The following is a 22,548-nucleotide window of genomic DNA, read 5'->3' on the forward strand; positions in this document are numbered from 1 at the left end:
GTGATGGTTGCCCTAGCGCTCTCGCTGGTGACTCTCCCGTGGGCTAGAGCGGCCGCGGGCGGGTAAGCCCGTCTTCCGGCGGCGAGAACGGTGCTTCCGGGGCGGGCAGCCGGGCCGAGGGAGGTGGGTCTGACAGTTGGCGCCGCCGGGAGGGCGGGAGGCGCGAGGGGGCGCGGGCCCCGAGGGCCAGGTGAGGCGCGGGCCAGGGGTGGTGGATATGGGTTGGATGCGGTGGAGATGAATGGCGCCCCGGGATTCCGGAGTCAGTCCTGGCGCCGCCGTGCGACTCTGGACAAGCGGTTTCTTTCTCTGAATCTCAGTTTCCTGCTCTGTAGAATGGGGGTCAGGATGTGACTATAGCATCCTCTTTATGGGTTGAGAGTGAGAAGTCAGCTTGTGCTTGTCGGAGCCCTAGCTCAGCGCCTGGCACACTGCACACTTCTTTGCTATACTGTTATTGTTAGTATTGTTGATGATGTTTGTGTTTGATACGGAAGATCAGGGTGTGGGTGCGTGAAATTGGGAGCCAACAGATTTCAAGTCCTAAGCTACAGTTTGTGGTAGCGGACTTGTGCCTTCCCTTATCTGAACTTCGTTTTCCTCGTCTATAGGATGAAGGCTAATAATCCCTTCATTATATCATAGAGTTATTGTGAGGATGGTGATGAAAAATGCGTGTAAAGTCCTCAGCATAGGGCCTGATGGTGTAGAGCAGGAGCTCAATAAATAGATCCGGACTATAATAATAATACTGGTCATAGCAGACACCCATTAGGTGTTTAGGTCCCTATAGTCAAAGCTATGGTTTTTTCAGTAGCCATATATATGGGTGTGAGTGTTGGACCATAAAAGAGGCTGAGCGCTGAAGAATTGATACCTTCCAGTTGTGGTGCTGGAGAAAACTCTTGAGAGTCGCTTGGATTGCAAAGATATCAACTCTGAATATTCATTGGAAGGTCTGATGCTAACGCTGAAGCTCCAATACTTTGGCCACCTGATGTGAAGAGCCAACTCATTGAAAAAGACTCTGATGCTGGGAAAGATTGAAGGCAAAAGGAGAAGAGGGCAGCAGAAGATGAGGTAGTTTGATAGCATCACCAACTCAATGGACATAAATCTGAGCAAACTACAGGAGATAGTGAAGGGCCGGGAAGCCTGGTGCGCTGATGTCTGTGGGGTCGCAGAGAGTCAGACATGAATTAGGGACTAAACAATAACGACATAATGATTCCAAGAGTCATTGGTGTAGATGAGACTAGCAAGGAAGTAGAGAAGAGGGAGAAGCTCAGTGACTTCAGCTTTCCTTCACTTTCCTTCGTGATAGGAAAGACTTCGAATCTGCAGCTAGGCAATCGACATCCTGCCACTTACTATTTGTCATATTTTGCTGAATCCCATAGTATTAGGCTTTCCTTTTTCTTTGAAACCACTGATTCATTTTTCTCCAGTCAGTTCATTTGAGAAGGAAAATTTGTTTTGCTTTTCTAATGAAAAACTAGCATTGCTTGGCTGTGAAAAGGAGGACTTAGCCTGAACTCCAGTGGAAGCAGAATGGTTTATTACATTGTAGATAGAAAAGGAAAGAATTGAAAAAGGAATGACTTGTATTTTTGTGATTCCATGCTGTCAGGTCTCATGGATCCTGTCAAGTTATACTCTGTTTTCAGCTCACACTTGGCATATGATGGTCTTGGCTTAGTCACTGTCCTACCCTTTTCCTGACTCACTGAAGATGTACTTATTTTATTTAATGCCCATGTACAAAACCTACTGAGCATCGTTCTAACAGCTTGGCATTTAGGAACGCTTAACCCCACTAAGCACTTTAAAAATAGATACGCCTGTCCTTTTTTTTTTTTGAGTATAGTTGATGTACAATAACTCCTATCCTTATTTTACAATTGAAGGAAGTGCGATCCAGAAAGGTTAAACCACTTGCCTCAGAGTCAGGGTTCAGTTCAGTTCAGTCGCTCAGTCGTGTCCGACTCTTTGCGACCCCATGAATCGCAGCACGCCAGGCCTCCCTGTCCATCACCAACTCCCAGAGTTCACTCAAACTCACGTCCATTGGGTCGGTGATGCCATCCAGCCATCTCATCCTCTGTCGTCTCCTCCTCCTCCTGCCCCCAATCCCTCCCAGCATCTGAGTCTTTTCCAGTGTCAGGGTTAGGAAGTGGTAAGATTGAGCTTTGGAGGCAGGCCTTCTAAGGGCTGAGCATAGGGAGTCTGGTGCATGGTAATTACTTGAATTTTGGGGAGCTGTCATTTTTCTATTATATAATTTTCGCTGTTCAGAAAGTCAGCGTGGGAGATAGGTTTTTAATGGTGGAGAGAGAAAATTGAGTCTAACGGGGAATTCTGCAGCTGTAGTGGGAAGATGTTGCTGTTGTTCAGTTGCTCAGTCATGTCTGACTCTTGTGACCCCACAGATTGTAGCCTGCCAAGCTCCTCTGTCCGTGGGATTTCCCAAGCAAGAATACTAGAGTGGGTTGCCATTTCCTCCTCCAGAGGATCTTCCCGACCCAGGGATCGAACCTGAGTCTCCTGCATTGCAGGCAGATTCTTTACCACTGAGCCACCAGGGAGGATACCAGTACCTAAAGGCTTCTAGTAAGTATTAACTGAAACTTTGCTAAGACAGACCTCAATGCCCAGCTCATAGTAATCCCTTGACCAGTGGACTGACTTGGGTTCACATCCTGGCCCCTCAGTTGCTTGCTGTGCGGCCTCAGGCCTGCCACTGTCCCCTGAAACTTGGAGATTGTTTTTACTTTCTACCGCAGGTGGTGGTGAGGAGGCTCTGAGGTGTGTTCATCAGCAACGTTAGGCACGTGAACGCTCATCAAGAGCTGCTGCATGGGCACTGGAATCAGGGATAACTCGTTTTTGTTTTTGAATCCCAGTAAAGCTGTGGCTTGATGTGGCATTTGGCAAATGACTGCACCCCAATGAGTCAGTTTTTTTTTTTTTCTCATTGATTAAAATGTGGCTAATGATAGTCCTCACTCATGAGGAGGTTGTGAGGCGTCGGCGTGATGCCTGGCACCATTCCTGGTGCATAGTTAGTGCTTGCTATGTGTAGTGTTGTTCCGTCTGGCTTACTGAAGCCTCCTTCAGGCCTTGCTCTTTGAGAGATGCTGGTTGTGTTGTCCTTGTCCAGTGGTAACATCCCAAAGGGAAAGGGCATCTTAGGAGCCAAGTACGGGATCAAGTGATGCCTGTGGTCATGTTCCTCATCCTTGTTGAGGGTGGAGGAAACAGCATCACCCTGGGGACTTTGGGAAGACGTCACAAAGCAGGTGGCAGCCATGCAGAGTGATGGAGAGCATGCTAGGAGGACAGGAGAAACAAGCATGCAAGGCACAGGTGACATTCTGTGTGAAGAGTGGGTAGCCGGCAAAGCCCTTGGGTGTTGGAGGGAAGGCTGGAATGGGAGGCCTGGGGGGCAAGAAGAGCCAGCACCTCTAGAGGACTTAGCATGCAGCAGGCACTCTCAGGTCCTTTGCGCATAGACACTGATCTAGCCCCACAGCAGTCCTCTGGGGGAGTCATGTGTGCACCATCCTGGTGTACAGATGGGGACACCGAGGCCCGACTGGTGAAGTTGCTTGGCAAGGTCACACAGCTAGTGAGTGGTAGAGCCAAATTTGAACCCTGCAAGTCTGGTTCCAGAGTCCTTACTTTTTCAAATAATTTTATTTATTTATGTACTTTTGGTTTTTGCCGTGCTGGGTCTTTGTTGCTGCACAAGGCTTTTTCTAGTTGCGATGCGCGGGGGCTACTCTTTAGTTGTGGTACACAGGCTTCTCATTGCAGTGCCTTCTCTTGTTGCGGAGCACAGGGTCTAGGGTGCGTGGGTTCTGTAGTGATTTCTGGGCTCCAGAGCATAGGCTAAATAGTTGTGGTGCACAGGCTTAGTTGCTCCGAGACATGTGGAATCTTCGTGGATCAGGGATCAAACCCATGTCTCCTGCATTGGCAGGCGGATTCTTTACTACTGAGCTACCAGGGAAGCACCCTCCCCCTGACTTTTTTTTTTTTTTTTTGGCTGCTCAGGCTCTTCCTTATGGTGTGCAGGCCTTTCTAGTTGTGGCATTCTGGTTTAGTTGCCCCTGGCACTCGGGTTTAGTTGCCCAGTAGCACGTGAGATCTTTGTTCCTCGACCAGGGATCAAGCCCACGTCCCCTGCTTTGGAAGGTGGAGTCTTAATCACTAGATCACCAGGGAAGTCCCCCAGAGTACCATCACTGCGATACCATCAAAATAGTGGGTAGGAGGGGGTCGGTGATGGTCCACAGAAAGGGGCTGGACAGTGGGCCTTCTGCACCCTGTAGGTGATGGAGGGGTGGGGGACATGAGTCAGAACTGGGGGCTGGCATGAGTGCAGGGGAGCAGCGTAGGGGGAGAGGACGGCCAGGGCAGGGCAGTGTGGGACACAGGGGGTCCTGGAGTCAGTAGTGGCGGATCAGGTAAGGAAATGGTTTCTTTTAGTTCTGTTTCAGCACTGCTGTTCACATGCAGGAGAATGTCTCCATTGGTACTCATATGTCATGTGTCTCTGGCACCCGCTGACCTTACCCAAGTAAAAACTGGTTTTGCGTTTCTGCCCTGGGGCCCCTCCTGAGTGGAGCCCCGCCTCTTTGTCCCTGGCTGCTCTCACCTCCTCGCTCCCTCTATGGTATGGTGCCTGCGGGCTCCTGGCTGCCCCACGGACATGCCAGATGGGCTTGTGGCTCAGGGCCCTGAACTTGCTGTACCTTCTCCTGGAACACTCTTCCTCTCTAAAACTGCATGGCTCACTCCTCCACCTCCTTTGGTCTCTTAAACGTCACTTTGGAGAGCTCCTCCTGGGGACTTCCCTGGCGGTCCAGTGGATAAGACTTTGCATTTCCACTGCAGGGGACATGGGTTCGATCCCTGGTCTGGAAACTAAGATCTCGCGTGCTGCATGGTGGGGCCAAAAAGTTTTTTTAAGAAACTAAAAAAAAAAAAAGAGAGAGCCCTTCCCTGACCACCTATTTAGAAGCCCTCCCTTCCTGGGCCCTCCATGTTTTCTTCATGACACTGAAGGCTTTCTGACACACGACACTGTCAGCTGGTTTGCTTGTTATTTTCTGTCTCTTAACCGTGTCACCACGTAGAGGCCAGGCTCTGGGTTTTTGTTCACCTCTGTATTCCCGACCCCTAGAACAGTACCTCACACCCAGTAGGTTTTCAGGAGAGAGTTTTCGAATGAATGAATGAGTATTTATGGTTAAGGTCTTGGGCCAGGGAGGGTCTTTTTTCTGTCCCTCTCTTTTCCAGCCAGAAACTTGGGAGGTGTGTAGGGATGGAGCTGTGGACATTTGCTGTCCCTGGGCCTTGTCCCAGGCAGGAGTGATCTTTGCAGTGACAGCTCTGCCCCAGGCTGACTTCCTGCCAGCTGTCCAGGCTATTCCTGGGCTGTGAGCCCCCAGCCCAGGAACTCTCTTCTGGCAGGCAGACAGACAGGCAGCAAGAGACGGACAGACACTTAGCCGGCGGTGGCTCATGAGCACTCTCCCCTTGTCCTCTCTTTCAGGCTCCAGGGAGCGGCGTGAAGGCCCGGGAGACAATGGTCTCGGTGACTATGGGTGAGTCTTCTCTCAAGGGCCCTCTCTCCCCTCTCCCCCTTTTTGAGGTGTGACCTTAACTGGGGGGGCCGGGTTGGGGAGGGAGGGCCAGTCACTGGCAGGAACAGCTGTTCTCTGAGGAACCTGGGGGCAGGGCCAGGCCTGCTCAGGGCCGACCGCCTCCTCTCTGCTATCCTGGCCGCCTGACAACATACTATGGCCAGAAAGAACTCGGGTTCTGAAGTCCAGCAGGTCACCCACATGACCTCTCAGAGCCTTGATTTTCTTACCTGTAAAATGGAGATCGTAACATCCTGGGATGTTGTTTAAGTATTAAGGAGGTGATTGCGTATAAAGCCTTGGGCCTAGTTCTCAACAAATGTTAGCTGTTACTATTCTCATGAGCTTTATCAACATTCTCTTTAAACTTTGTACTTGGGGATTGCCAAAGCACAGAGATTATTAGCTAGTCGCTTTTAAATTTTTGGACATTTGAACATATAGAGAAGTACGTAAAACATATTTGTGTGATCATGAGAGCAATTAGAAAGCAAACGTCTGAGTACATCCTTTTTGATTCCACTGACAAAAAGCACAGGAAGGGACTTCCCTGGTGGTCCAGTGGTTAAGACTGCACTTTCAATATAGAGAGCGTGGATTTGATCCCTGGTCAGGGAACTAAGATCACCACATGCTGCACAACATGGTCAAAATAATAAAACGCAGAAGCAGGCACAATCACTGTGCTGCTAGAAGGTGTTTATTGCCCTTGGGAGGCAGGGAGAAGTGACTCCCTAGGGAATGGGAGGCCGGGGGAATGCTTCTAGAATGTTGGAAATGTTTTACTTCTTGATCTGGGTGCTGGTTACATGGGTGTGTTGGTTTATGAAAATCTATCGACTTGTGTGCAATTTTGTGAGTATACCTTATAGTTCAATAAGAAAGGTTTTAAAAAAGCCTCCACCCATCTAACCATCCAGGTGGAGAACTAGAATATTGCCTGCCCGCCTCGAGGCTCCACCCCAGTCACACCACCTCCCTCCTTCAGATGGAATCTACCGCTATCTTCTCTCCTTACCTTTCTTTATCTTGTACCACTAATGAAAACGTTCCTACAGACTTGGTTTTGAATTTACAGGAAGGAAGTCCTGCCCTGCCTTGTGTTCTTTTGCGTCTGGCTACTGTTGCCCAGCAGGATGCCAGAGAGTCATTTCTGGTGCTGTGGGTAGCTGTAGTTCTTTCCTTTTTTTAAAAAACGTGTTACAGTGTTGCTTCTGTTTTAATGTTTCCTTTTTTTGGCCAGGAGGCATGTGGGAACCCAGCTCCCTGACCAGGGGTCTGTTTGGCATCCCCTGCAGTGGAAGGGGAAGTCTTAACCCCTGGACTGCCAGGGAATTCCCCGTAGTTCTTGCTTTACACTGCTCCATAGTCCTGACTGTGTGAGCGCTCGGTCATCGTTTCTTTGTTGGTGCTGTTGTCAGTGGGTACTGTTTCTGGACTGTGAAACTAGCTGCTAGGAGTATTCTAGTGCCTGTCTTCTGGTGTGAACAGCAAGCCACTCTTTTGAGTCCCAGATACGCATTGTGGCCTGTATTAATATTTCTGAAACGGGGGTTCTTAGAGCTGGTGCTTATGACCATTTAACTGGCAGCAGGTCTTCCTCCTTCATAGGACACAAAATGATGATGAGGGCCGGACACGGGTCTCTTGCAGCTCCTGGACTTTGCTTCAGGCAACTGGCTGCCTCCAACCTGTGTGGTGTTTCCTTTTCCCCTAGTAACAGCTTAGTTGAGATACAGTTCACATTTCATACAACTCATTGGGTTTGTTTTTTTTTCCTTTTTTGGCTGTGGTCTTGTGGGTTTTCTCCAGGTGCTGGGAGTGGGGGCTCCTCTCTTGTTGTGGAGAACGGGCTCCAGGGCACATGCTTTCAGTAGGTGCGGTTCGCAGGCTCTGGAGCACAGGCTCAGTAGTTGTGGTCCACGGGCTTAGGTGCTCCATGGCATGTGGAATCTTCCCAGACCAGGGATCGAATAGGTGTTCCCTGCGTTGACGGCAGATTCTTAACTACTGGACCACCAGGGAAGTCCAGTGGTTTTTAAAATCTGTGTTTGTAGACTTGTGCGTCCATCACCACAATCAATTTCAAAGTATTTTCCTCATTCCCCCCAGTTCCCGAATATCCATTAGCAGTCACTCCCCCCGCCCCCCTGCTCTCCCACCCCGGTCCCTGGCAGCTGCTATTCTATTTTCTGTCCCTATAGATTGCCATAGATTTACCACTTCTGGACATTTCACGTAAATGGAACTATTACTTGGTAGTTTTTGATGTTTAGACAAGCTGCCTGCTTTTGGCTAAAGGAACCCAAGGCCGCCCCCCGCGCCCGCATGTCTTGACAGATGGAAAGTGCTTGTGCAAAGAAGAAAAAAGTCCATCCTTTCCTCGGGGCTGGTAGAAGTCCTGAGGCTGTGAGCGCCTCACTTTGCCACAGGCCTGGGGAGACTGGTCTGTGCTGGGTGGGCAGGGGCCTCCTCGGGAGAGGATGCACCTGAGATCCCCACCGCCCTCCATGCAGCGTCTCATCCAGACTGTGTCACTTGCCCTGCTCTGAGCCTCAGTTGTCTTATCAGCAACATGGGCATAGTAACTCCAAATTTCTCCTTTTTAAAAAATAGCGTGGAGTTTTGGATGTACCATTATATACCATGAGAAAGACTTTTTTAAAAAAAATGTTGCAAATTAGATTGTGGCACACTATCAATCATGAGGTAAAGCCTAGTTTCTGAGATACTAAAATGTGAGAAAAAAAATTCTACTTGGAACCAATGATCTTCTCTGACACCTGGCCTGAGTGGTCAGGGTCATTTTGAAGGTCACACCCAAGAGGCCAAGAAAGAACTTTGGAAACAGTGAAGTTGCGTGAATGGAGTCTGCCTGGTCTAGGCTCCCCGTGTAGTGGGGGCATCATCACCATCACCGTCACCATCACGGCTGCTGTGGGGGAGGACATCCTCTGGGCCTTGTGCCATTTCAAGCCCTTTCTGTGTCCTCTGTAGTCTGCATGATGACCCAGGATGTCAGCGCTCTTACTAACAGAGTGTCTGCTCCCTGAGGGAAGGGACTCTGAGCCCTGCAGTATCCCCAGTGCCTAGAGCGGGACCCGGTGTGTGCCAACTGCTGAGTACACGCTTGTGGAATGTATGACCCCAGAGGAGACCGAGCACCAAGTGCTACCTTCCCCAGAGTCCTTTTTCTGGGAGATGGCAAAGCCAGGATTCCAACCCACACTCCAAAGCCTGTGCTCATGACCTCCTTTCTGAGGCTGGGCTGCTCCTGTGTGTGTGTGTGTGTGTGTGTTGTAGGGGAGATGCTTGCTGACACCCAGAGGCCAGCTGTGCAAACCTTCTTTCCGCCCACCTGTGGATCCTGTCATGCTCTGGGCCTGCATGTGCTGATGGAGACCTGGGTGGAGAACCCAGAGTCCTGACTCCCCCCGCCCCCAGTCATTGGCCAAGCCTGGGGGACAATGGTTGCTGGGGGTCGTCATGCTCCAGGCAGGGCAAAGTTGTGAGGAGAAGGGCAGTCCAGGAGCACAGGGGCTTGGGGAGTCTGCTTCTTGTTAGCAGTGTGCCCTGGGGCCGGGCGTCCAGCCTCTCCCTGCCTCAGTTTCCTCCTTGGCCAAGTGGAGGTGTCAGTGCTGAATTCACAGAGCTGGCAGGCCAGCTTAGTTTCGTCGTCTACGTGGCGTGCTCAGGGCCTGGCATTTGATAAGCATTTAATTTATGGGAGCTGCTGCTGTTGTGGTTTTGCTGCTGCTGTTCTCTAAGGAGAATCATGTGAATAATAAGCCCTGTCTACACCTCCACGCCCTCAGCCACTTCTGAGTGGATCCAGTTCTTTAAGGAAGCTGGCATTCCTCCAGGACCTGCTGTCAATTATGCCGTGATGTTTGTGGATAATAGGTAAGGCTGCTGAGGGGACAGGGCTGACCTTGGGGAAAGGAGGGGAGTTAGGGAACAGGCCAGCCCACCCACCCCAACTCACTTGTGACCCTTCCCTGCAGAATCCAGAAGAGCATGCTGCTGGACCTCAACAAGGAGATCATGAATGAGCTGGGCGTGACTGTGGTGGGCGACATCATTGCCATCCTCAAGCATGCCAAGGTGGTGCACCGCCAGGTGGGCGCTCTGCTCCACGCTTCTGTTTCTGGGTTTAGGGTGGGATGGAGGCATGGTGGTAGAACCAATCGGAGGCTTGGAAGCAAAGGTAGGCATACTTGGACTCCAGGGTTGGTTTCACTGCTTGCTGTGTGACATGGGGCACGTTGCCTAACCTCTCTGAACCTTACTTTCTCCACTTGTAGAATACACATAGGCAAACCTGTTTTGCAGGGGGATTGTAAGTATTAAGCTACATAAAGCCCTAGCACAGTGTACACAGCAGGGCCTCGTTAAGGGCGCTCTGTAAGTATTATTATTATTACTGTTAGTTTTTCCTTCCCTCATCATAGTTATTCTTACCGTGACTCTTCTCTGTCACCAAAATAGGAGCTTCCAAGGTGGGACACAGTTGGTGACTTGGCCAATAGCATGGTGGTTCGGTTCTTGGGCTTTCTGTTGACAGTGACCTTGGACTAGTGATTTCACCTCCCCCCGTCACTGAAACAGGCCTTGCACTCACCCTTTCTGAATGGTACCTCTGTGGCCGTCTACCAGATAGTGTATATGGCACCAAGTGCCAGGCCTGGAGTGAAGAGTTGCTTTAGCTGTGATCATTAGCACTTCCAGACTCTTGCCATGGCCTGCCAGTCCCTGTCTTCATCCTTTATACACATTACCAGCTTACTGACTCCTTCCTCCAGTAAGGGAGGCTTACTGCAGAGGCTGCGCTCTCAAGCACTCCACTTACCACATGGTGGTCACTGGGATTTTTCTCATTAATTTTAGAGGCTTTCTGCATTCCAGGGCCGGGCTTTCATCTGCCTATCATCCTGGACAGGACCCTGCAGCGAGGGCTTTCTCAAGCCAGGGATGTTGTCTGAGTTATCCCAGAGGTCACAGAGCAAAATGTGTTCTTTTCTTTAAGCTTTTAAATTTGAGACTGATTTTGGATTTGTAGAAAAGTTGCAACAGTAGTGCACAAAGTTTCTGTATTTCCTTCTCCCAGCTTCTCCTAATGTTAACAAGTTACATAGCCATGACACATTTGTCAAAACTAAGAAAGAAACATTACTATGCTGTTACCGGGCTTCCCAGGTGGTACAGTTGGTAAAGAACCCACCTGCCAGTGCAGGAGACGTGAGTTCGATCTCTGGGTCAGAAGATCCCCTGGAGAAGGAAATAGCAACCCACTCCAGTGTTCTTGCCTGGAAGATTCCAAGGACAGAGGAGCCTGGTGAGCTACAGTCCATGGGGTCGCAGAGAGTCAGACACTACTGAGCGACCGCATGTGCACATGCTGGTATTAACTAAGCTACGGACTCTCTGGGTTTCTCCCTTTTTTCCACTGTTTTTTCTCCTCTGGGATACCACGTGGCATTTACTCCATGTGTCTCCTTAGTCTCTTTTGACTTGGGTCAGTTTCCTGCTCTTGCCGAGTTTTAGACCTTCACGGTTTTGGAGAGTACTGCTCAGCTGTTCTGTAGCGTGTCCCTCGGTTTGGCTTTGTCTGGTGCTTTTTTATAAGTTGGGCTTCCCAAGTGGTGCTAGTGGTAGAGAACCTGCCTGCCAATGCAGGAGACGAAAGAGACATGGATTCAATCCCTGGGTCAGGAGGATTCCCTGGAGAAGGGCATGGCAACTCACTCCAGTATTCTTGCCTGGAGAATTCCAATGAAATGAGGAGCCTGGTGGGCTACAGTCCATAGGGTCACAAAGAGTTGGATATGACTGAAACGACTTAAAACTTGCAAGTAGGAGTGAAATGTTTTGAAATCTCTTCTCTAACAGCTCAGGCTCTGATCCCCCCAAGTTTTGCTCAGATATCTGGGTCCCCTTTTCCTCCACCTCACATCCCATCCCCATGGTAACTCCAGGCACCTGTTTTCTTTACAGGATATGTGCAAAGCTGCCACTGAGTCGGTGCCCTGCAGCCCCAGCCCCCTCCCAAGCGAGATTCGTCGAGGTGCCTCTAGCGGTGAGTCCTGTCTGTTGAGGCCTCTTTCCTTCATTCCTATGCTCTGTAGTGAAGGGGACACACCTGGACTTTGCAGAGGTGGAAGCAAGGCCATCCGAGGCTCTCCTCTCTTAGGGATAGATGAGGTGGTGAGTGACTGCATACGGTCAGTTTTCATTTGTGGTCGTTCCATTCTGCAAAGCCACTGGGAGCACTGAGTCAGTGACTACTGGTCACTGCTCCCAGGGAAATGTGGGGTCAGGTTCCTGCAAGCTTCTGGTCACAACATCTTCATCATCTGACCAATATACAACCTTATTTTATGTGTGTTTCTGTTTTAAAAGACCTTATTTAATATATTGTTGATTCATTGACAGTGAGCTCACAGCCCACAGCACTAAAACTCATGCCTGAATGAAGCTTATCCAACACACATATTTTTTCCATAAAGCACATCCCCGCCTTCTTGAACTTAGGACACTACACAGCATCTTATCACCAAGCTTGGGGACCACTTTAAACAGCAGAATCACTAACAAAAACACAAAGATGTGAAAATAAGGCTGAGGAGACCGGGAATAGATGGGAGCACTGAATAGACCTGTTTACTATGTGAGCAGGAGGGCAGTGCGTCGCCTTGTTTGACCTCGGTTGGGAACATGCTTTAGGCAGCTCAGGTTTTTTGCCTCTCTGTGCCTGTCTGTAAATGACCACAGAAACCCACAAGTATTGGTTTTGAGGTTATGAATAAATTTGTAAATATGCCAATTTATAAATACAGAATCTGAATGATAAGAATCAACTGTATTTATACTTCTAATTTTTTAGCAGTGTGACACTTGAAAAATTTGACATACATACATACGTACATATTGATTAGCCTTTGCTGCTTAACAGGCTTCCCCCAAACTGATATAAACACACATTTAAAAAAAAATTTTATTTCAAAGTAGTTGAAATCTTTTCAGAGTAAGAGGTCACCTTTTGCAAAATTTAGTACTTCAAATTTAGTACTTTAAATGTGCACTTACTGATAATGAAGAACTGATCTTCTGACCCAAGGTTTTTAAAAAATTTTTGTTGAAATGTACTTGATTTACAGTGTTGTGTTAGTTTCAGGTGTGCAGCAAAGTAATTCATTTAAGTTACACACACAAGCACACACCCACCCTTAGTTCCCTGAGAAGGGATCAAACCCATGACCCCTACAGTGGAAGCCACTCTTAACCACTAGACCACTGGGAAAGTCCTGGTTTATGGGAATTGATGTTAAATGGTCTGTGTAGCTTTGATGTATTTTTCTGTATACTGTAGTTATAGTTAAAAACAACCAAGCAATAGGAAATTATAATCTTGTGCTGAGGGTCACATGAAGGATTTCAGGAGGCTTTGAGAGGTAGCACACTGCAGGAAGAGAGAACTTTTGGTGGGGGGGTAGGACAAAGTAGCAAAGTCTGAAAGCCATTGTGGGGGGTATTCCTAGGCCTATTGGGCAAGGAGTGGTAGCATGAAGACCCCCCTGCCCCCTCCCCTGCGAGCTCCCCCAGAAGCTCAGGAAACCCACCCCTGAAGCTAGTAGCAGCTGCTCCTGGAGCAGGCTAGAACTGTCCTCCCCTTCCCAGGCTAGAGCTGGCCCTCCAGTCTGCTCTCTGTAGCCCATCTTGCAACCTGAGACACCCCTTCTCCTGTGGAGCAGGAGAAGGGGTATCCGAAACTGCTCCCTACCTCCAAGGGAGGTCACCTCTTTTCTTGTCCCAACCCAGCTGAAGGCATACCTACATTGCCCAGGGCTCCTGCTGGGTGACCCTTCTCCCTGAGTCCCCCCAGTTTCCTCATCTTTAAAGTTGGTTTGCAGCAGAACCTGTCTGCTAGGGGTGTTGGGAGGTTCGGTGACCCTGTTTATCTTTTCAGTAGATGTTTATTATTGAAGACCTGTGAAGCGCTGAGGACACAGCAACAAACAATATCTCCTCTTGAGGCTTGCAGTCTCATGGGCGAATCTGCCAGTAGACAGATAAATGTACTTGAATGTCCAGCAGTAATGGGCTTCCCTGGTGGCTCAGTGGGTAAAGAACCCACCTGCAATGCAGGAGTCACAGGAGACGTGGGTTCAATCCCTGGGTTGGGAAGATCCCCTGTAGGAGGACATGGCTTCCCACTTCAGTATTCTTGCCTGGAGAATCCCATGGACTGAGGAGCCTGGCGGGCTACAGTCCATCGCATAGAGTCGGACACAACTGAAGTGACTGAGCATGCACGCGCATCCAGCAGAAATACAGACTATGAAGAAGAATAGTGTAGGGTAGAAGTGGTAGCAGTTGAGAGGGCAGTCAGGGAAGTGTTCTCTGAGTAGGCTGAGTCTGAGAGGAGACCTGAATGAAGAGACAGAGCAGGCCCATTGGTACTGGGGGAGCTGTGAGCCAGCCAGACAGCAGATAGACAGATAGCAGGCACCCCGAGAAGGTGTGTGCTTTCTGGAGGAGGAAGGTCCTGGAGGAAAGCAAGGCTGTGGGGGAGGGGGAGGGAAGAACTTAGCACAGGGCTGGATGACCAGCACAGGACCGATGGATGAAGGGTGCTCAGAACCATCTGGTCTGGGCCTCAGGAAAGGCCCCCCTGAGCCAGGAAGGCTGGACTAGTCTCTGGAATACAGGCCCTCTCCAGGCCTCCCTGTCTTGACAGTACAGCCCATTCAGTCCCAAGGTGGCCTTCCCCAGCCTGCCCGCCTTCCCGGGGCCCCATCTCACTGGACTCTCCTCTTTCCTCTTCCTGCCAGCTGCCTCCCGAATGATCACCAACAGCCTGAACCGAGACTCCCCACCCGGCACCCCCCCGAGGCGGCCAGACACCAGCACCTCCAAGATCTCTGTCACCGTGTCCAACAAGATGGCAGCAAAGAGTGCCAAGGCTGCTGGTGAGGAGACGTGGGCATGGGCGGGAGGAGCTGAGGGCCATGTGGGTTGGCAGACGGCATCTGGGGGACGTGTTCTTGACGCTGCAAAGTGCTGTGCAGGCCATGGGGTATGCACAGCGTTCAGACTTGGTCCAGTCACGGCCTCTCTGGGGGCCTCTCCTTCCACGTCTATCGAAGAGGGCTGGTGCTACCTTCCTCCGCGGACGGTTGGAAGCCCTTGAGATGGTGTCAGTGAGCATCGTGGGCCCATTGCAGTTCTCACGCAGGGGCCAGTTCAGTCTGTGTAATTTTTATTTTGTTGTGGCGAGAACACTTAACGTGAGATCAACTACTTCATGAAACTTCACGAAACTTTAAGTGTACAGTACAGTGTTGTTGACTATGGGTGGTTCAGTCTTTTTTAACAGATGGTCATTGAGCCCCGCACTGGTGCCCGGCCCTGTGCTTGATGCCTGGGGTCAAAGGTAAAGAAGCTACCTTTCCTCTTAGCCACCAGAGGGATCCTTTAAAACTTTCCATCTGATCCTTTCCCACCCTTGTCTAGAACTCTCCAGGGCTTCCTATTGTCCCTTTAGTAAAGTCATCTTCCCACGTGGCCTTACTGGGCCCTGTGGGTTCATGTCTTGCCTGCTGCCTCCATTCCCCTCCAGGGTCCTTCCCATCGTGGGGCCTTTGCCCCAACATTCCCTTCTCCCAGGGCCCTCCTCCTCCGTAGACTCTTCTACGCTTGGCCGCTGCTCTTCCAGGTCTCAGCTTGTGAGCTGGGAGTGGGGCATGGCCTTTGGGCTTCCCAGCCCGCCTTCTGTCTGTCACGCGTTTCTGCCTTTGTTGAGTCCACCCTCACAGCCCAGTGATCTTGGGCCATGTGGAAAGCAAGGCCCAGGGAGGTGGTGTGGCTATTCTGGCGCCCAGCCCCAGCACGCCCCATCCACCCTCATCACAGGTGCTCCCTTTTGGCCATGTGTCTGGAAGCGCCTCCTCCTCCTTCTGATTGTTCGGTTTATGGGCCATGAGCGAGAAAGTTAAAATTCATTCCTAAAGTAGTGAAAAGATGCGGGGCCTGGGATGGATGGTTCTCTTTCCTTCAGCACAGTAGAGGAGATTCTGTTTATCTTTGTAAGTTGAGGTGTAATTTACTTTTGCACAATGCACACGTTGTAAGTACATAGCTTGAATGATTTTTAACAAATGATCATACCTGTGAAGCCATTACCTTGATGGCCTGTCCACCACCCAGCAGTTTCCTATCTGAGAGTATTCTGGCTGGCCTGGGAGACGAGCCTGCTAGGGGGAGGGTCAGGGCCACAGAGAGCCCGGGAGGCCAGCCATAGCCTTCTGCAACCCCACTGGGCCCAGACCCCTGACTTTCTTGGTGGTTCAGTCAGTGACCATAGGGGAGGTTGGGAAGAGAAGGGATTCTGGTCATGAGAACGTGTGGAGATAAAGGGCACATGTGTGCCCTTTGCAGGGCGTCCAGCCCCCCACCCTGAGTGGACATTCCCTCCCAGAAGATGCTCACCATCCCCCCTATCCCCCAACAGCCCTGGCCCGCCGAGAGGAGGAGAGCCTGAGTGTTCCCACCAAGCGGCGCCGGGTCACCGCCGAGATGGAGGGAAAGTACATTATCAACATGCCCAAAGGCACCACCCCCCGGACCCGGAAGATCCTGGAGCAGCAGCAGGCAGCAAAAGGTACTGGCCTGGGGAGGGGCGGAGGCTGTGTTTCCCTTTTGCTGCGTCTTGCAGGGTTGGTCACGTTCTACAGGTGTTGGCCCAGAAGCAGGCTCTGAGGGGGATCCAGGGGGCCTTGGACCCCGGGGACAGCAATGGTGGCCATAGTAGAGAGGGGCGCATCACTACCTCTACCTTCGTGTCCTGCAGTTAGCATAGCAGGGATCCTCGGCGCCTCAGCGGGCGTCTCTTCCCCGGATGATGGCACGGATCCAGTGCTGGTCTGCCTGCTAAGCCAGTGACTGTGCCTGGCTGAGGACAGTGCCCCAAACAGTAGGAACCATCGTGATGAGCCAGAGGGGTCAGGTTGAGGTTCAGTCCAGAGCCGGAGTTTATCTGGTGGTATGAAGATGCTCTTCTTTACAGCATTCCTTTCGTGCTCAGTTGTGTCTGACTCCTTGCGACCCCGTGGACTGTGGCCCACCAGGCTCCTCTGTCCATGAAATTTTCCAGGCAAGAGTACTGGAGCTGATTGCCATTTCCTTCTCCAGGGGATCTTCCTGACCCAGGAATCGAACCCTCATGTCTTCTGTCTCCTGCGTTGGCAGGTGGATTTTTTACTCCTGCTGAAGCCCTGCATTCTGTTAGAATATTGTGTGTATTCTCATGGAAAAACATTCAGTGGACGCAGAGGCAGTAAAAGCAAACTTGTATCTCACGTATATTGTGAACCTTGCCAGAGCAGCGTCTATGAACTCAAATGCATCTGTTTGTGTGTTTACATACATCTTGGCTTTTTTTTTCTTTTTAAGCACACATAGTCTCATCCTGTATGTATTGTCGTATAAGGTTATTGAGCTCTTTTCACATTAGTGCACATGGATCTGCTTCATTCTTTTTAATGGCTGTTCAGTGTTTCCATAGTACTTCTGTATCGTAATCTAGTGAACATTCTTCTGTTGATGGCTCTTCAAACTGTTATTTAGGGAGGGGAGAAGGAAATGGAAACCCATTCCAGTACTCTTGCCTTGAAAATCCCATGGACGGAGGAGCTTGGTGCAGGCTACTGTCCATGGGGTCGCAAAGAGTCGGGCACGACTAAGTGACTTCACTTTCACTTACCATTTTTCAGATTCTCTTAGAGGCCCAAGGCCCCCAGAAGAGGGGAAGGAAGCAGTAGGGATTGAGAACTCTTCCCACACAGACACTTCTTGAATTGGTACCAAGAGCTGAGGACTGAAAGTGTCCGTTTTAATTGATCCTTCTCACATTTGACATTGACCAGAAGTGTGGGGGTTAAGGTCAGTGTTAGCGGACAACATAGACATAAAACCTGACTCGGTCCAGCGTGCGCCTGCTTGGACCAGGGCTTCCTGGGGTCTGGGCTGGCCATGATGACCCCTCCCTGTTTGCTCAGTGCTTAGCCGGGCTTAGGCCTGCAGGGGCCACCCCCCAGGCGTTGGCTAATGACCTCACTTCCCTCCCAGGTCTCCACAGGACGTCTGTGTTTGATCGCCTCGGCGCTGAGACCAAGGCAGACACCACAACGGGGAATAAAGTGAGTGGAAAGTGGGGGAGCCCCTGGGGCCTCTCAAAGCTTGGTCTTCCCTGAGTGTCATTCCTGGTGCTTCCTGCGTACACCTCACCCTGTCTCACGTAGCTTTCCAGTCCAGCGCCCTTGTCTGTACTCCCTGTCTGTCTGCTACCCTGATCTCTCTCCCGATTTCTAGCCCCAGGGATCTCGCAGACCCCTGGACAGTGCCCTGGGACCCCTCCCACCAGCATGTCCCCTAACTGGCCTCGAATCTTCCTCCAAAGTACATCCTCCTCCTGTATCGGGGGCTCCATGCCCCCGTTCCAGGCAATCCTGAGTCTGAGGGCACCATCTGTCTCCTGTCTGCTGCCTCGTCCCATTGGGATGGGCAGTGGCCCCCTAGCTGGTGTCTGTGCAGCGCCAGGGGAAGCCCTCCAGCCCCTTCCCCACAGCAGCAGTGCCTACGACCCATAGGACAGGCCCCTTCTGCCCTCCTCGCCCACTGTAAACCCTTCAGAGGCTTTTCACCAGCCCAGGATGCAACCTGATCTTGCCTCCACTTGCAGTCCCGCAGGCTCCAGGCACGGCATGTGGTTAGGAGACGCAGCCTGAGCCCGTCGCCTGGCATGAATCCTGCTCTGCCATTGCCTGGCTTCGTGGCCTTGACCATTTCACCTCAGTTTCCTCCTCTGTATAGTCCCTGCCTCACAGAGTAGTTGTGAGGACTCATGAGGTATACCTGTGTGGCGGGGTCTGTCTGGTGCCTGGTCGGCATCTTTTTTTTTGGTCGCACTGAGCGGCACATGGAACTTTCCCTACCAGGGCTTGAACCAACAGCCTCGGTGGTGGAAGCACAGTCCTAACTGCTGGGCCGCCAGGGGAGTCCCTGGTGAGCGTCTTGAAACGGCGCCTCAGATTCACACTGGCCAAGTTTGCCAGCTGCCTCTCCTTGCTTGCTCACCAGGGCTCACCCACTCTGGCTTTTCTCTCATTTCCTAAATCTTTCTCTCATCTCCTAAATGAGCGTGATTGTAATGCTCAGGATAACCTGGCTTAAAGATGCCGCCATGGAAAGAGCTGGGCAAGCACCCGTTAATATGACTCTTACTTGTGCCTGGGGGACTTTGAGGGTGCACTTTACTCTGCTTAAACAGCAAAGCCTCAAAGAAAGTGTCCCTGAACTCAACGAGGAGACGAGGCTTTGCTGTCCACAGCTCTCTACTGCCCCCACCCCACCCCTGCCCTCCCAAGCACGCAGTCCTGTCATCACTGGAGAATTACTTGTGTGAGGTCCGATGCCGGCTCTGTCTTCCCCGCTAGACTGTAAGCCCCCGTGAGTGGGGCAGGGCCCATCTTGGTCAGCACTGAGTCCCCAGCACTGCCCAATACGGGCCAGTTACTGAGCTGGGACTCAGAGATTATTTGTGGAGTGATTGACCAAATTCGCCTTTTCTCTGTCGGTCCTCTATAGACCTTTGCAGACGGTTTTCTTTCACCTCCGCTCTCCCTCCTGCTCTTCACTCAGCTCTCAGATCTCATCCTAGATGTCCCTTCTCCAGGGTGCCTTCTCCTAACTTCGGCAGGGAGTGGTCTCCTCTGGGCTCCCCCAGTTCCCTGGACTTGTCCTCTCCTGGCTCTCACTACTATCGAGTGTGTCAGCGAGGGGTGCACTTCCCAAGTGCGAGCCCCACGAGGCCAGGCACGGGTGAGGCAGCTCCGTGATTACAGGTCGAGTGGCTCACCTGTCCTGTCTGTGACCCCCCAGCCCACCGGAGTCTTCAGCCGCCTGGGGGCCACGCCCGAGACAGACGAGGATCTGGCTTGGGACAGTGACAACGACAGCAGCAGCAGCTCTGTCCTGCAGTACGCCGGGGTCCTGAAGAAGCTAGGCCGCGCCCCCGCCAAGGCCAGCCCGCAGCCTGCACTGACTGTCAAGGCCAAGGCGACGAGCTCGGCGCCGACCGCTGCCGCCCCCACGCTGCGGCGCCTGGCCCTCTCTTCGCGCCCGGCGCCCGAGAGGAAGCCGGAGGCCCTGTCCAAAGTCAGCATCATCCAGAGACTGGGCAAGCCTGCCCTCGTGCCCGAGGCCCAGGACAGCCAGGTCACCAGCACCAAGAGTAAGTCCTCAGCTGAGGTCAAGGTCACCATTAAAAGGACTCTGGTGGGGCCCCGGGGGAGCAGCTCCACCGAGGGCCTGGGTGCCCAGATGGACCACGCGGGCACCGTGAGCGTATTCAAAAGACTGGGCCGGAGGACCTTCTAGCCCGCGGGCGGGGCGCAGGCCCCTTTCCTGACTCCCGGCTCCGTCAGTCTTCAGCGAGGGCGCGTCGCCCCTCCCTGCCGGCTTCCGGAGGACTTGTCGCCCCCTCAGGTGTTCCGCTGGCCTGAGCTTTCCAGGGAGCCACCTGGGTGTTCTGAGTCCGAAAGGTCGCTGTGGCCCGGCCTTGCCGCTCTGGGGCTTCCCTTCCTTCCATCCTCTGCTCTCGCCTATTGACTGTGGCCTTGGCAGGACCCCCCCTTTACCTCTCCCGATGCCAAGGACCCTTCTTCTCCCCTCCATGCCCTTCCTCTCTCCCAGCAGCATCTGCTGCCTCAAACCCGCATTCTGGGGCCTCACTGTCCCCCAGAGTGGGTGCACCTGGAGGGGCTTCTGTGTCCCCTACCCCGTGACTTCCTTGCCCGCCTGCCTCTGCCCCCGCCCCCCGACTGCTTTGCCCTCCCCCACTCTCTCCCGATCTTCACTCTGTTCATTTCTTTTCTGTTTTCTGTCCCCGTGGCAAGGCCCGACTGTCCGCTGCGTCCTGCCTGACCCTCCTGCACCTCCGGCCTCCCAGCGGCGCCCTCGTCGGCGGTGGCGTCGAGCCAGTAGAGACTGTTAGCCGCCCTCACTCCCAGGCTGGAGGGACCTCCCCAGATCCTGGGCTGTAGCCAGGGCACCCGCCCGGGCCTCTTTTCTCCCTGAAAGTCTGTGGCGGGCGGCGGGTAAGGGGCACGGAGATGGGAAGCCAACATCGAGAGAAGAAAACAGCTATTTTAATATATTTTTGTGACTTTCAGACTGTTTCCCTCCCCTTGTTCAGGGTGAGTTGCAGGATTGTTTTTTACACGCAGCATAGGGTGGATGGGGTGCCCGTGGAGAGTTGGGCAGCTCCCTGCACACCTGTAGGCCATGATTCTGCTGCCAGCTCTGAGGTGAAAGGAGTAAGTCATGGTCATCATCCACTTGGGCCACCTCCTCCTGCTCTGGGCACCCCTATGGGTTCTGTCTGTCTGCCCTCCTCGTCATAGGCTTCCCCTGTTTCTGCCAGTCTGCCTGTGAGGGGTTTTCCAGATTACAGCTCCGCTGTGAGGCTGTGGGTTCCTATGGACTGGGCTGTTCACCGTCTCACTGCTGTGCTGTACCTGCTGTCTGCCAGGCCCGTTCTAGGGGCTGGGGTTCCATCCGTGAGCCAAGCAGACCCGTCCCTGTCTGCATGGCTGACCTCGCCAGCCAGAGAGACAAGTGGTAAAGTGATCACGCTGCTCAGAGTAGGAAGGAAGGATGAGCGCCCATGATCAGGGTCTGTTTAGATGTTTGGGGCAAGAAGGCCTTTCAGAGGAGGTGACCTGTAGGGTGGTTGATGTGAAGTCAGGAGGAGAGTGCTCAAGCAGGGTAAACAGGCAAGGGCAAGGCCCTGAGGGGGGACGGGGGACACGGAGGAGACCGGCCTGGCCGGTGACCGAGTGAGTGAGTGCTGGGCCTAAGGAGTTTGAACCCCTTCCTGAGAGCGTTGAGGAGTTTGGGAGGATTTGAGACTAACAAGTGGTGATCGGAGTTGCCTTGTATGAAGGTTGCTGGGGCCACCGTGAGGAGTTGTCAGGAGGGTGGGATGGAGGCAGGGAGGCAGCCTGGGGGGAAGTGGTGGGCTGGGGAGGAGAGGCAGGGGCGGACTTTGGGGGTGCCTTGAGAGAGGCAGCAGGATTCTCCCTGCAGATGGGTTGGAATTTGGGAAAAGACAAGGGGCTGGATCACGCCTGGATGGGGGACTTGAGCATCCAGAGGAACGTGCTGTTCTGTAGCGCTGGGTGGGGCGGAAGGGCACTCAGGTTTCACCAGGTTGACTGAGAGGTAAGCAGCCTGCGGGGAACACTCAGGGCACAGGCTTGTTCACAGCCGCAGGCCTGGTGATACTAGCCGGAGAAGAACCCAGAGAGAGGAGGGGACCCAGAAGGGAGTGGGGGTGCTTTTCCCACCTAGAGAATAGTCTCTGATAAGGAGATTACCAAGGAGTGGTCAGGGAGTTAGGAGGAGAACTGAGAGCAGGTAAAGATGAGGTTAGACTGCATCCTTTTTTTTTTTGCATTGTTTTTTTTTTCCATTTTCCATTTCAACACAACACTGACCATTTGAACCGTTCTTACGTGCCCTCCTCAGCGGCTCTCAGTGCATTCATACTGTTGTATAACCGTCATCCATTTCAGACCTGTTTTTGTCTTCATAAACGATCATCTGTTTATTTTTATTTTGTTGGCGCCGTCATGCCGGGAGACTGCTGCATGTCAGGCAGAGTCCCACGCACTGGGCCTGCGGTGTGCGGGGCCAGACTTCAGTATGAGGGGCAGTGATAGAGGAGCCATAGACCCCTACCTCTGGCCCAGGCCAGACCTCAGAAGGACAGCAAATGATGGTGATGTCAAGGTCCCAGAGGCCGCCCATTTGTGTCAGGGCCACAAGGAGGCGCTCA

General features: G+C 52.3%; 1 protein-coding gene across 4 annotated transcripts; it reads left to right on the top strand.

Moving 5' to 3' along the window:
• The first annotated feature begins 90 nt into the window (after nt 1-90).
• Nucleotides 91-20,880, top strand: C18H19orf47 (chromosome 18 C19orf47 homolog). Of its 4 annotated transcripts, XM_005890588.3 has the most exons (11): nt 91-190; nt 2,430-2,610; nt 5,561-5,612; nt 9,467-9,554; nt 9,656-9,770; nt 11,646-11,727; nt 14,483-14,620; nt 16,162-16,311; nt 17,778-17,848; nt 19,590-19,941; nt 20,606-20,880. In XM_005890588.3, exons 3-11 carry the CDS (start codon nt 5,594-5,596, stop codon nt 20,701-20,703), a joined length of 1,113 nt encoding a protein of 370 aa, XP_005890650.1. In that variant the 5' UTR covers nt 91-190; nt 2,430-2,610; nt 5,561-5,593; the 3' UTR covers nt 20,704-20,880. The 4 variants fall into 4 exon arrangements, with proteins under 4 accessions (XP_005890650.1, XP_070243797.1, XP_070243798.1 ...); XM_070387696.1 differs by lacking the exon at nt 20,606-20,880 and having other exon boundaries at nt 19,590-20,589; XM_070387697.1 differs by lacking the exons at nt 2,430-2,610; nt 20,606-20,880 and having other exon boundaries at nt 100-190; nt 19,590-20,590.
• The last annotated feature ends 1,668 nt before the right edge of the window (nt 20,881-22,548 follow it).

Source organism: Bos mutus, chromosome 18 (assembly GCF_027580195.1).
Source record: "Bos mutus isolate GX-2022 chromosome 18, NWIPB_WYAK_1.1, whole genome shotgun sequence".
NCBI lineage: Eukaryota > Metazoa > Chordata > Mammalia > Artiodactyla > Bovidae > Bos > Bos mutus.